Source organism: Colletotrichum spaethianum (genome assembly GCF_022836535.1).
Source record: "Colletotrichum spaethianum MAFF 239500 DNA, contig10, whole genome shotgun sequence".
NCBI lineage: Eukaryota > Fungi > Ascomycota > Sordariomycetes > Glomerellales > Glomerellaceae > Colletotrichum > Colletotrichum spaethianum.
The window spans coordinates 1079431-1093454 of NW_026054780.1; the positions used below are offsets into that span (position 1 = coordinate 1079431).

A 14024-nucleotide genomic window follows, 5' to 3' on the forward strand; every position below is an offset into this window, starting at 1 on the left:
GGGATTCACGTATGAAGAATACCACAAGTGTTTACGCAAGGGCATCTGAATTCGACGTGGATTGGTGTGACACTGGACTTAGTACAAATCCGATTTCGCAGCTTTCTTACTTTTGGTCATGAGTTTTTTTAAACAGAGTCCTTTCACATGGCATTGCCTTCAGCTAGGATATGTGTGCTTTTCTCTGTTGCGGTGAGAGGGCTGGCTGCATGGTATGCTGGTCAACTCGTGTAGACTTTTGATGAGCTTCCCACCTCTATGTCGATAAACACCCTGTTCTCTTGCTTCCCTACTTTCCGAAAATGACCGGAATGAATTGGTTTCCAGCTTGAACCAGTAAATTCAAACGTAATGAAAACAGGAGACGTGATTTCTCAGTTGTGTGGCACGGTGCGATGATTGATCTTAGCAACCCATAACTTTCACCAGAAAATTGACGCTCAGTCGTGTTCACAGAGTCACTTTGCCTCTGGTCCTGAACCTAGCAACTGAAGCTGTGAACTTTGGCTTCCTCGGTCTTCAGAACCTTGCATCCCACTAAGTGAAGAACAAACGCGTGCAAAAAGGAGCTGGCCCAACAGAGATATGTTCACGAGGAGAGGGGAATACACTTCCAAAGCCAAGGCCCGTCCCAGGTTTTTGACTCCATCCAGTGTGCATCTCATCCGAGCCACACCAACATCGGCTTTTCTGACTATGTCTCAATTGTCTGCCTCATTTTTTCGTGCAAACACTGCCTATTTCGAAATGACAGTGCCAAGGTCAGTATCGCGCAATCTCTCCCTCGGACCTTTCCTTAGAGTTGGCCGATCATCTGCATCAAGGGTCAGAGGCCAGCCGAAAAGGCAAATGGTGGTGGGGCATTGCGACGCTCCAAACCATCAGCGTTAAACATCCTTTCCACCTTCCAGCTTTCATGATTCAGTTCAATCTTGTCGATGGCCGGTGATAAGCCACTGTCCCAAGTTCGTCATTATTCTTTTTCAGCAACGCCAGGCTGCCCAAAATTGGAGACGACCCTCAGTCATATCTGGAGTTGTTAATGGGTGTTCAGGAGTGTCAGTTAGCGTCTCCCGATCTATCTGGGATCTCACAAGAAAGGGCGCCATCGTGAAGCTGTCATACAAGGATATTGTAGTCGACGTGTCAAAAGATGGCGCATTAGTGGCCTGGGTCTCCTAAGGTTATACGGCGATGATCCTGGCAGTCTAGTAGTATTAACATTTGGTCAATGAGTCCAATCCCAACCACACAGACGCCGCAATGCCTCATTTGCCTCAAAATTGGGGCTCGTTTCACCCTGTCTCTCAGTCCCTGCACACATGGGTTGATGTGATCCCATCGCGACCAGTCCGATCTTGACGTCACACACCCAGGATCTTGGGTCCAGTTTCTCCCACAACGCTCGCCGTCGCCGGGACCTTAGACGAGCCAGACCCGACTACAAGACTCGGTTGCATGAGATCAACCCTGGGATGATCCATGGGGAACTCGCTCCGCCATCGCCGGCTTGCCGACCACTCACAGCCGTTATCTCAGCGACCCCCGCGGGTCCGAGGCGGGCAGACGACAAGGAGGCTCAACGGTACCTTGTCGAACCCTCCATCCCACCATTTCCACTTCCGCAATACAACATCCCCGCTGTCCTTGTCGAAACTAAGTCGGTGGCTGATCAGACGGAGGGGATCAAGGCCTAACCGACCGAAGATGCGGTGACGTCGAGCTAGTGAGAGGCTGGTTGGGCATCCATTTGAGTTTGAGAAGGAAGGTATATTATGCCTTCGGGCACCTTCGGAGTACCAACGGTGCGCTCCAAACATCAAGGCTGTTTGAATACTCAACTACAAGAACGACTCTTACACAAACACCTACAAGCGCTTGTCCTTCAAGACGGCCGACTTAAGAGTTCAGGTCCCCCCTCAATCTATAATACTCCCTTCCTCGTCTCTGTGCTTGACACCCGACTTCGAACGAATCATGTCAGCTCAGCAGACAGGAAACTTGAAGGCCCCTGAGGGTGAACCGTCTCCAGTATCTCCAGCAACAGCAGTCGATACCAACGCCTTCTCGGACGAAGAGAACCCAATACAGTCTCCCAGATTGGTCTCACATTCTCAGCAGCCGTCAAGAGGAGGTTCAAGATCAGTCCGTCGCACCAATACGAATACAGGTCGCGGTGGGAGAGAATCCGTTGACGATCCTCTACCTACTGGCGCCTCAACCAAATCCAACCGTCCCATGAGAGACGGTGGCCGCTTCGGAGACTACGACGACGATTCTGAGACCGATCGATACTGGGGAACCAACGACCGCCATCCAGATTATAGTGGCGGCCGTGCACCTCGTACCCGCCCACCTCGTGCACACCTCAACCGTCCTCAACCTTACTTCAGCTACGACCCCCAGACGGAGACCAAGGACTACTACGAAGAGACTCGGTCCTACGAGCCCGGTGATTACGGTGGAAGACCTCCCTCTCGCAGAATGTACGACGAAGAAATGGCGGGCTACCCCCGTAGCGGTGTTGCCGTCCGCAGCACTAACGGCGACCAAGCCCGGATCGACTGGCACAACTTATCTAGGGAAGAAAAGGCGCAGGTCATGCGTCTACCCCTCACCCAGTGGATGAACTCGGACCTGAAGAATCACTTTGTCGCTGCTCTTGGTGAGCTTGTTGGCACAACGATGTTTTTATTCTTTGCCTTTGCTGGAACCGAGGTCGCCAACATCAAGTCGGCTGTCAACAACTCCAACAACCCAGCTGACAGCAACTCTACGACTGGTGCCTCCACTGGTTTCAATACCGGCACCCTGCTCTACATTTCTATCATCTTCGGGTTTTCTCTCATGGTCAATGTCTGGGTCTTTTTTCGCATCAGTGGTGGTCTGTTCAACCCAGCCGTCACGCTTGGCATGCTTCTCGTCAAGGCTATCACCCCACCCCGTGCAGCTTACTTGTTCATTGCCCAAATTTTGGGGGGTATGCTTGCATCGCTCATTGTGAGGTTCTTGTTCCCAGAGAACTTTAACGTCCGTACGACACTGGGAGGCGGAGCCACACTAGTGCAGGGTGTTTTCATCGAGGCTATCCTTACAGCCGAACTTGTCTTCACTATTTTCATGCTCGCCAAAGAAAAGCACAGGGCTACCTTCATTGCTCCTGTTGGCATTGGTCTGACTCTGTTCATTGCAGAGCTGGTGGGTGTTCAGTTTACAGGTGGCTCGCTCAACCCGGCCCGAAGCTTTGGACCCTGCGTCATCACTGCAACTTTCGACCAGGAACACTGGATCTACTGTAAGTTCATCACCCTTCAAAAGTTTAATGCTGTAGCTGGAAGCTAATCTTTGTTTCAGGGGTTGGGCCCTTTTTTGGTACTTTGATCGCCGTCGTTTTCTATAAGTTCATCAAGATTTTGGAGTACGAGATGGCAAACCCGGGCGCCGACGGTGACCCGGAGAACGACCCTACTAAGAACCCTGCAAAGCTTGAGGAGCTGCGTTTGGCTCGCACGAAGTCCGCCAAGCAGGGTTGAAAAACAGACAACATGATCCTACGACAGAAACGACACGCGATAATGAGGAGAGGTGGATGAGGCTAATGACAACTTTGATGGTAATGATTTTCCAGCGTATGACAGGAATAAGAATCCTGAAAACATGAAGAAACGTGACTTTCCTAGGAAAGAACACAACTTTCGGTTACAGTTTATGACGAAACATCAGTTGGAACACTGGTATATGAACATAGAATGGAAAGGGGATTCAGAAAGAGCGGGCTTCGAACAAAATACGAAATGTCTTTTTGATAGCTTCATTATACACAGACTGTTGAGGCAAGCAACCTATAGCCTGTTACTCAATTCCTCCAAGAACAACTTCTCCTCCGGCGTGATATGCATGTGTTCTGGAACTATTACCTCCCCAGGCCTCATGATTAAAGCCATGTCTTCCCTCACTGTAGAACCGCTTCTGCTCCGTGCCTTAACTTTGTCGGAAGTGGCATCCCCTTTGCTCTCCACGTCGCCTCCACGTCGTCTCCAGGGTACACGGTGAATCCGAACGTTCTCAGGCGACCACCAATATTGCGGGAAGCGCCGTTGAATATTGTTGACAATTAATGCGACTACGAGCATGATGACACATCCAAGCGCAACGATGGGGACCAAGATCCATCCCAGGCGTACGACTCCATCATCGACGACGGCCAGGAGCGCTGTCGCACCAGCAGGGGGATGGACCGTCTTCGTCAGTGCCATTACGGTTGTTGCCAAGGCGCATGACAAGGCTCCTCCCAGCCAGCGTACGGACTCGAAATGCGGACTCAGCTGAAGCAGCTTGCAGATTGCTACCCCTATTATGGCAGCGAGAACTTGGCCGAAGACTGAGTTGCGGGGCTGAGCGAGGGGCGACTCGATGGAGTAGAACTCTAAGACGGCGGCTGCGCCCTGCATCGGAAGGAGAAAACGAGTCAGCCACAGAGAACGTCCCGGTCGGTATGGTGCCGGTGTGGAAGCGGTGTGTCGTCACATGCAAGGTATGAAACGGGTCGGGGGGTGAGGTCCGAGGCTGGCCCCTGACGGTGTCTTCCGTAACAATCTCGGTGTAGGAGAGGTGTGGGAATCGTATCGAATTGTAATAAGAGGACTCAACTTACAAAACTACCCACTATTATGGGCGCACCATGCTCCTTGAATATCGGTATCTGTCGAGAGATGGCGGCGACGGCGGCGACGCCGCAGAAAACGCCAATGCAGGCCCAGAAGATGGGAACGAGGTTGCCGACATTTTGGGGCTGTGACTTGCGGAAGCCGAAACAGTATGCGATGGGATATGGAAGGTGCTTCCACGGCGGAGCTGGGATGAAAGGATTAAGGAATCGATCAATATCGAAGCTCCATTCTCTTGGGTTGCAGCGCAGCATCATGCAGCCGATCGTCGACGCGCCAAGTCCGGGGAAGACTTGCTAATCTGGGGGACCGAAGCCAGGAATGTCAGGGGGAACAGGAGGCTGCCCTTTCGCAAATCAACATATGCAAAAGTATTAAAGGGCAATTTCGGCTCCTCTGCTCTAGCGCATCAAATGGTTGATGGAACACCAGGGAGGACCCTTCTCCTTATGAGTAGTAGTTGCCGAACAAAGACCGATGAATGAGCCTTATAAAAGACAATTGAAGCTAGAGGGCAGGAGGTACGAGCCACACACTAACAAAAAGGTGATAGCATCTCACGAACACGCTAGTGACGTATGATGGGAGACGCAAGAGACATGGGGTGGCAGCAACAACACAGTCTTGGTGATTCATCCGTCTCGAGCCTCAACTCACTCGCCACGAGATGCGGGATCTCGCTTTACCTTTAACAACCACAGCTGCCGCGGAGATATGGGAACAACAGCGGCCGGCTGACTGTTTGTTCGGGCGTTGGCCGGGGAGGCCCACGTCATATTTGGTAACAGAAACTCCCAAAGAGGCTTAGGTGCCGGGCCGGACGGAACACCACCGGACATAAGTGGACCCTAATCGGCCATCAAAGCACTCCAGGAACAAACTATTATATAACAGATGGCAAGTCGTCATCTGATGGCCGTCTTGGGCCATTCGGACGAGCTACTGCGCAGTCCTGGCGCCTCTGGCCCAAACTCGGCCAAGTTACGGTGTTTATTCGGCTACCTCTCTTCCGCCGCTGTCAAGGCTCGTTGTCTGCCCTGGATCTCCGTGGGGAGCTCTTGCTGTAGAAATTCGGGAGATCGGCCCGATACTAATGGGGAAAACTGTAAGACTGATGAAATTCTCCGTCGCCCGGTGATTCGTGAAATTTCGCCGAGTCATATTGATGGACCCGGCTGCCGAGTCATAACGAAGGTTCGTTGGCGACTCGACAGCGCGCTCACCGTTCGGAAACACATCCAGTGCAACTTTTTGTTTAGTCTCCAAAAGCAATTGAGTCACAATCTCTCAGGGTGTCTTTCACCCGTCAGCCGATTCTCTAGGGTTTTTCAGTAAGCTTCCCTTGATTTACTCTTTTCTTTCAGTCGCACAGGAGGATCATCCTCAACTGATGATTGTCGGTATAAAGACTTTTTGAGTTGCGAAAATGATACCCTGTAATTAGCCGAGATGCTTTGTAGCACATGTCAATACCACCACATGCTACACGGTCAGACCTCGTACCCATTGCGAAAAGGATGTATGCGTCGTAGGAGCGGGCACAACAGAAAGGGGTTTGATCGTGTATCTTGAGATTGCTCTTGGGGGTCTCATTGATTTTTTTTTTGTCGGAATAGCTCGCGCGCTGCTGGAGGCACACGATAATAGGGGGTTGACCGTTACTGTATTAGTTGCCGATAATGTTCTAAGTCCTAGATATCTGGTAGCTCTAGCCCTTATATAGGCTGGATCCTGCTGACTAATGTACAGGTGGCATTACCGCTTGGATACGTACGAATGCGTGCGAATCTCTATTCCAACAATTTTCAATATCGCAATTACAGCTACTACCCGCGCCATGTGCGTTTCATGTCAGCTGGAACACCTAACCGGCAGGAATAGTTGGTGTCATCACATGGGAAGACACAACCTGGTCAAAGCACAACAAGCCGCTTTGTATTTGGTTTAGAGGTGTTAGTGACCTGTGGCGCAACACCTAGATCCTGAAGTTATTTGATCCAATGACGCGCCGCGTATTACGTATGCCGGTAGCACTACAGCATGTAGTCAACTTGTGTTCTGCGTTTCTGTTTCTAGTTCAAAATAAGAGAATTCGGCTTCGTTAGATTCGCCAGCAAACTTTGCGGTAATTAGCTTGAAGTCACTAATTACGTGTTTGTCATCGCGACGTCACCTAAGTCTAGCTAGTGATAAAAAAGTGTTAAGGGAAAAATGAGGGATTCGGCAGTTCCCTGAATATGTGCTCACTTGGAAGTCACACCTAAATAAACCTGTCCGTCATCAACAGCTTGAAACAATCGACAGCGAGGCGGATATTCTTCAGACTGTTATGAAGTGAGCCGACCCAATACCGGGTTAAAAGACGCGTAATGAATAAAAATAACTTGTTTGGTGTGAAAACGCTTTTTGATAGTACTCATCAGGTACATAACCGTGTTCTATACATGAGTGCGATATGAATCACAACGGTACTGTTCAGCCGTTTTGTCCTTAGTTTCTCTCAAGGCAGAAGTCAGAAAACTCACGCCAACGACGTTTCCGGTTCAATTCAGATAAATATTCGCGCCCTATCAATTAGTTTCTAGGATGGCGTCAGGTATCACCCTTGGATACTATATTCACAACACCGATTGTGTCGCAAACGTTTGCAAATATTCATTATTGGTTCCATTCCGGCAGATGATCGTATTAATACTTCGAAAGGAGGGTATTACATGCTGGCTCTACGCTTCTGCGCATCAATACTGGATAGGACCTCTATTAAATGTTCGGGGCATGCTCGCGCCCACTATCGTTTGCAACAAACCACCGCATACGCCCGACTCCCACCGCCCCACCAAAGAGAAAGAAAGTCATCAGATTTGTTCAACATCTTCACATTAAGTCTTAATGATCTCAGCAGCCCGTAGGATTCCACGCGCTGTCTTGGATACCCACTCTTCCGCAATCGTCAGATTGCCGTCGCCATACTGGATGCCCTCTGTGATACCGGGGAACAGGACAGCGGCATAGCCTGTAGAGAGTAGACAGCAGTCAGTGATGGCTCCGAGATGCAACATATCAGCGCTTACCGGTATCCAGACCAGGAGCAGTCACAACGTGCTTGTAAAACTCCCTATCAGGAAGACCACCTTGGCTGATAAAGCCTCTTTGGAAGTCGCGGTATTTGTGGTTGACAACCGTAATCAAATCCGTGTCGTTCGTAGTGACAGCGAGAATCTCCAGTGCCTTGACCTCGTCGGCACGTGTCGCAAAGATATCAATGGCGTCAGATAACTCTGAGAGATCAATCTTCGCGCCCTCCAACTCAGCGTACTCAGTTAGATCCTTCAGATAGGCATGCAGCTCGGTGGCATAGTTGGGTAAGTCAAGGGGCAAGATGTCGTCGTCAGCCAAGTGGAAACCAAGGAGAGCAAGGTACTGGCCGATGGCGGAGTGGACGAGAAACCCCGGATCGCCGAAGTTGGCCATCCAATGGTAGCTGTCGTAGTTGCTATGGTAATGCCATATAGGATCAGTCGCGCCGCCTCCAGAGCCTACGTCAAGCTGTAGAGTTTTAGTAACAATCTTGATTGTTTATTTTATAACAATTTCTGGTTGACTTACCGAGCTGATGCCACGGTGCAAAAAGCCAGTGTAGTCACTGCCACTGCCAAGGGCCTCAACGATACCGCCAGAGGCTTCCTCCCAAGCATCATATAGACTGATATTGAAACCGCCAAAGTTGGGGTGGATAACTTTTTTGAAAAGCTCCGTACCAATAGTTTGTAGCTCAGGAGTGGTGGCAAGATTTGGTCGGGGACCGGAGACCGCTACATCAATGTTAAGATATGCCACGGCTGTGTCAGTGAGCCAGTCAACGTTATCTTCAACCCATTCCGTACTACCAACAAGACCGTATTCCTCAGCATCCCATGAGGCAAGTACGCTGGGTCTCTGTTAGAGATTATCGGAATTTAACAACAATGGCGTGAGACTCACATATTTCTCCGCGGCTTCCAGCCCTTAGAGACAAGAGCATTAATAGCTTTGGCAAACTCAACGAGAATCGCAGAACCAGAGTTTGGGTCTCCATTGCCTCCAATCATCCAGGTGTCACGATGATTCCCAATGACGATTGTCTCATCAGAATTGGTGCCGTTAAGGTGACCTATAACATTCCAAATAGGTGTAATCTTGCCCTCCATCAAGTTGTCCAGGTGCAAGGTAACACCAGGAGCAGGGCCAGAGCTGTAGTTGGAGTTTAGCGCACCCGCCCAGATTGTTCGGTTAACCTCCTCCGCTGAAACACCAAACCCATCCAGGGCCTGCAACAAAGGCTCGGCAGACGCATAGGAAATGGGTATGGAGGGAATCTTGGGAGTGACTGAAGAAATATCGGCTCGGTCGGCGCCTTCGTGGGAAGGGTAGCCAGGAGTCGTAGGGTCACCTGGGTGAGTAGAGAGAAACAGTACCGAACCCTTTTGAACCGCGCTAGGGTGTCTAGCTGGGCCATCTAGACATTCCATGGTCAGCAGTCATAAGGGCCTATACTGGGGGTAGGGCAACGGAGACATACTGGGGTAGGCCTCATAGCCCCTTGCCACGGTCTGGTTTCCATCATCACCGGGGTCGGTGAAGATAACAGCACCAATCATCCCATGATCCTGCGCATTTTTTACCTTCAAGCCTCGGAAGAGTCCACCGTATCTGGCGAGCGCAATTTTGCCTTGAAGCTCGACCCCGAGCTCAACCAGGCGATCAAAATCGGCTTGCGATCCACGTCTTCGAGCTTCCGTTAACTCCATGTGGTGTACGGCAAGAACTTGTACAATACTGACCCGACATAGATGTATTCTCCTGTCACGTTACCTGAAGCTGAGTATCCATGGAACGTGGGCTGGTTGTCCTCCCTTCCTGTCACATCGTCCTCCTCCAGAACGTCCTCGTCTAGTCTGACTTCTTCGGTCGTGCCATTGGCGTACGTGATATCCAGAGACGCGTGAACGGGATAGCTCAAATAAACGTGGTACTCATTGAGGTGTGCGTCAAACCCGTTTTTGGTCCACTGGTCCGCCGTCCATTGCGCAGCCTCCCTACCGAGACCGGCGAGCTTGACCTGGTGACCATAGTAGTCAGACCACTCGTCAATGGTGACATTATCGAACGCATTAACCAAAATCGTTTCTTCCTCCGACAGCACCGGAGGCCATTGGTCGTCGGCGCGTTTGGTGATGGGTTTGCGGTGCGTGTGTCGACGTTCGAGGAGAAGGTCTCGTTGACAGGCCAAGACGAGCGCCGCGAAAGTTAGGGCAAGAGAGAGCTGAACACGCATGATTGATGAAATGGGACCAAATTGACGATATGACTCAGCAGCCGTCTTCGAGGGTCATTCGATATTATAACTTCCAAAAAACGAGCGAGAGAGACCAGCTACCATTGTTTTAATAGCTGCCGCCTGCGCATCTGCTAGCCTGGTAGAAACCGCGCACGCTGATCGTCCCTCTACAATCTTGACCGTGGGCAAACCGGGTGATGCCATTGCACAAGGGCTCTCCGCAATTCTCTTGGCGGTATGGAGACTGGAGCTGACCCAGCTGTCTGCCAATACCTGCCAATATGTAGGCTTGCGTCGCTGACAACAAAACAAAGCAGTGCACTTCGTCATCTTTGCCTCAAGAGATTGGCAGTTTGGGGGTAAACTAGCCAGTTTCGTAGGCATTCCAAGCTTCTTCCCCAACCCGCGGGATGGGAATATAAGAGGAACACGCAGTCAGACGGCGTGGGTTAGCAAGCTTAGCTGCTTGGAAGGTGATCGACCTGCCTTTTTAGTACTAAGGAACGTATTATGCCAAGCAGTGTTGGCGGGGTAGCTTGATTTATCATGGATAAGCTAATGGCACATTGGTGAGGTCAGCCTGGATATGGGCGCGGGGACGCCAGCATCGCCTTAAACCCCCGCATTCATGAAGTAATCTTTCACACTGCGAAAGCCACATTGTAACGGTAGGTCCAGGTGCACCAACATAAATCCAAGCCGAGTCCGAAGCCGAACTCTGTTGTTTGCTGTTTAATCTCACTTGCCTGGAAGGATTAGTGATGTGACACTACTCAAACCTTTCGTTCACGCGCACATACACACGCACACTAACGCACGCACAGATGACGAGTTGCTGGCACAGAACTTTTGGTTCCCAGCATCATCCGTAAGACGAGGTATTCCGTCCCGTTATGATTTACTTCATTGGGGTCTGTCTCCGAGCGCTGCCGTATGACCCATTGGCATGAGCACAAACAGACAATAGGTATTGCAGTAAACCGTTCGCAAAGATCCCAGAATGCTTCCCTACTAAAGACTAGCCAGACCTCTGATAAGTCTCGGATATGATTGCATGCTTCTTGCCAAGTAAAAGATGTTCTTATCAATAGAGCGTGACCATCACATGCATGGAAGATTCCCGAAGACTTCGTCGTTTTGAGAGGTTTCTGGCCCAATGTCCACTGTGACAAGTGCTCTTCTCGGTATAATAGACTTTATTCCTGCCATTTACATTGCAATTGTTATTACTCAACACTCTCATTCCAAGTATGTCGGGACAAAGCAATCTCCGCTGTAATGATTGAGAAGCGACAGAGAGATCTTGAGAGCCTCATTGTTGAATGAATGTTTCCCAGTTGCCAGTTTAGATGGTAAACTTAGATTTGGTCATTGCCTTAAGTCCCTTTGCGGACTCTCGGCCTTCAGCGCAGCTGGGAAACAATACCCCAAATACAAGCATAGCCATTCTAATGGGTTGAATGTGGAGCAAAAGACGCTTGCTCAGACCCACCACAGCCGGTAAACGATTGTCTAAAACTCGAAAGCCGCCGCTTGCCCACGGCTCAAACCCGGAAGAGTCCACCTCGGCAATTGGAGTGAAGCAACCCCGACTCGGATTGATAGTGGGGTTTAATGAGGATCCAGTCCACAACAATGTGAAAACTTTGCAAGCGTCCCAAGTATTAGACACTTCCCTCGATTCTCTTATTCAACGACCCAAGGCAGATATCTCATCTGCCCGGCTAGCTCAATCGGTAGAGCGTGAGACTCTTAATCTCAAGGTTGTGGGTTCGACCCCCACGTCGGGCTCAATTCCCGTCAGCGATTGACACGAATCTTTTTGCAATTTAGGAAATTTCAGTCAGGCAAGATCTGGTGAGTTTTTGGTGTTTGGTTTGCTATTGCATTGGACCCGTTCAGGGTACAAATAAAGACCCATTTGTTGAACCTACCGTAGTGACACAAGAAATAAGGCATGTGCCGAATTGTTGGACTGTTGGACTGTTGGACTGTTGGCCTGATGACTGTTGTGTGGCAAGTTGAAGTGAACTAAATGTTGTTTGTTTTATTCATTAGACTGTTTTACAACCCACAACTATCAGCAATATGCTCTGCCAGCTTTGGTCATCTCATACGAGTAGGACTGAGAAGTTCTTTCGAATAGAACAGGTGGAGGTAGCTTTCTTGAGGTTATGATTGGAGCAGCAAACTACGCATGTAAGTGAAACTATTATCTGTCGACAATGACAATCGAACATCAGTCGCGTCTAGTTCAACGTCGATTAGTGCCAAAGTTCATCTATGTTAAGAACTGAATGCTTATTCCCAACTCTACATCGAGGGTTCTTCAACGTCTCTTGAAACTTCAGATTTCCATTCCATACATCGTTCGACAGTCTCCGGACACCTGGTCCCGCAGTAGGCTTCAAGTAGCAAACTTCTTAGAATCCTCTTGACATCATCATGGCCATCTCAGCCCAGTCTACCCCTAAACCATGCCGGTTTGTTTGGCGTAGCAGGCAGGCTCGAGTTCAATATGCTGTCATGAGAACGTTCTTAAATCTGTACTAGTGCTCCGTCATTTTGATCCACTCGGCTGTTCTTGTCTCTCGGTCACACGCAACCAAAAATCAGTTGTCACCCAAAATGCGGCATCGTACAAAACAAGAGGCTTCTGTGGAGTAACGACTGCAAAATCGAATCTTCGCAGCAGCTGCAAGATTGTGATGGTTAACAATGGCCAAATCAAGACTAATTTGCCAAAATATCGTCCACTCACCTCGACAAATATCTTATTCAACTCCATGTTCGCAATTGTCTTCCCGAGGCACTGGAATCGGCCATGGCCGAAAGCCAGGTCAACCACAGCGGTCATTTCTCTTAAGCGCTCCTCATTCTTAACAGCCTCCAGCCAGCGCTCCGGTCTGAAAATGTCCGCGTCTGGTCCGAAAGTCTCCTTCGATCGCATTAACTTCTGTATATTAACACCCAGCTGGGTCCCCTCTGGCAGAAACTTTCCACAAAGTTCGGTACCTCTCTTGGCGACTTGCTTGTAGTTGAGACCCGTAGTTGGTGGATACATGTGCAGCCCTTCTTTAATCACCGCCTGTAGGTAAGGAAGCCGGCGAGCCTCTGCATCGCGGCTTGGGGAACTAATGAGTCCCTTAGCAAGTCCGGTGGTCATTTCGTGACGGAGATAGCTCAAGGCTGCTGGCGTGTTGAAGAGACTGAGCATGGTCATGCGGATTGCTGGACTCAACTTGGCCTTCAAGTCTTTCCGTTTTGCGTCGTCTCGCAGTGAGAACAAGCTGTGCTGATCCGGAACAAACTTGGACAGGGCATACCAAGGGCCCTTTGTGAAGTCCGAACGAACCGCATAGATGATGCGGTAGCTGTCGGCGTCACCGAACAAGACCTCGTTTGGACCAACGCGTATCAAAGGGCCTGGACAAACGGCTGTGAGACTATAGAATATGAAAACGTAGCATTACTTATCGTTACCATATATATCCCCCAAATCTTTCAACCTGAAACTCAGCTTCCCACCGAGGGTCATAAAGTTCATGGGTGCGATTGAGACGGAGTTGAGGAAGGGGCCAGGAAAGTGTCGCAACCTGTACCACGACTTTAGATACCACACAACAACCAAAAGCACTAATAAGGATGCTCCAGAAGTCGGTATGGATCGGTAGAAAGAGTCAAACAACCCTGCCACAGGGGCATCGGCATCGCGGAACATGATTGCAGGAGATGCGCCTTCTACGGCTGTCATGCATTTGGACGGATGACACTCTCCAAGATCAACAAATCATCGTCTGAAAATTGACAAACTGAAGGTCCTTGCTCTTAATTTTGTCCTAGGTATATATATAACTACTCCGCTACGGTGCGGGGAAAGCACCTTTGTCCTCCAGACGTCCATGGCTAAGCAAATCAGATCCTGTTCCAAAGATGAACCCTAATAGTGTTGCAGCCTAGGACTGCCATGTATGTTCGGCAATCCGCGAGAAAGTTAGTCAGGAAATCGACGCCGATTGGTAGTCGCTACCATGTCCTAC

At 49.9% G+C, this 14024-nt stretch overlaps 2 protein-coding genes and 1 non-coding gene across 3 annotated transcripts; 2 read left to right on the forward strand and 1 right to left on the reverse strand.

Annotated features, from left to right (window-relative positions):
• Nucleotides 1–1977: 1977 nt before the first annotated feature.
• Nucleotides 1978–3533, forward strand: ColSpa_04844 (aquaporin-1; the record flags this gene model as incomplete). Its single annotated transcript, XM_049271056.1, has 2 exons — nucleotides 1978–3295; nucleotides 3355–3533. The coding sequence occupies 2 exons, from the start codon at nucleotides 1978–1980 to the stop codon at nucleotides 3531–3533; spliced, it is 1497 nt and encodes a 498-aa protein (XP_049127013.1).
• Nucleotides 3534–11702: 8169 nt separating this feature from the next.
• ColSpa_tRNA_126 lies at nucleotides 11703–11775 on the forward strand. Its single transcript has one exon. It is a non-coding gene; the product is annotated as a tRNA-Lys (tRNA).
• Nucleotides 11776–12544: 769 nt separating this feature from the next.
• Nucleotides 12545–13705, reverse strand: ColSpa_04845 (cytochrome P450 monooxygenase lolP1; the record flags this gene model as incomplete). The annotated part of the gene is made up of 3 exons (XM_049271057.1): nucleotides 12545–12679; nucleotides 12746–13410; nucleotides 13513–13705. 3 exons carry the CDS (start codon nucleotides 13703–13705, stop codon nucleotides 12545–12547), a joined length of 993 nt encoding a protein of 330 aa, XP_049127014.1.
• Between the last annotated feature and the right edge of the window lie 319 nt (nucleotides 13706–14024).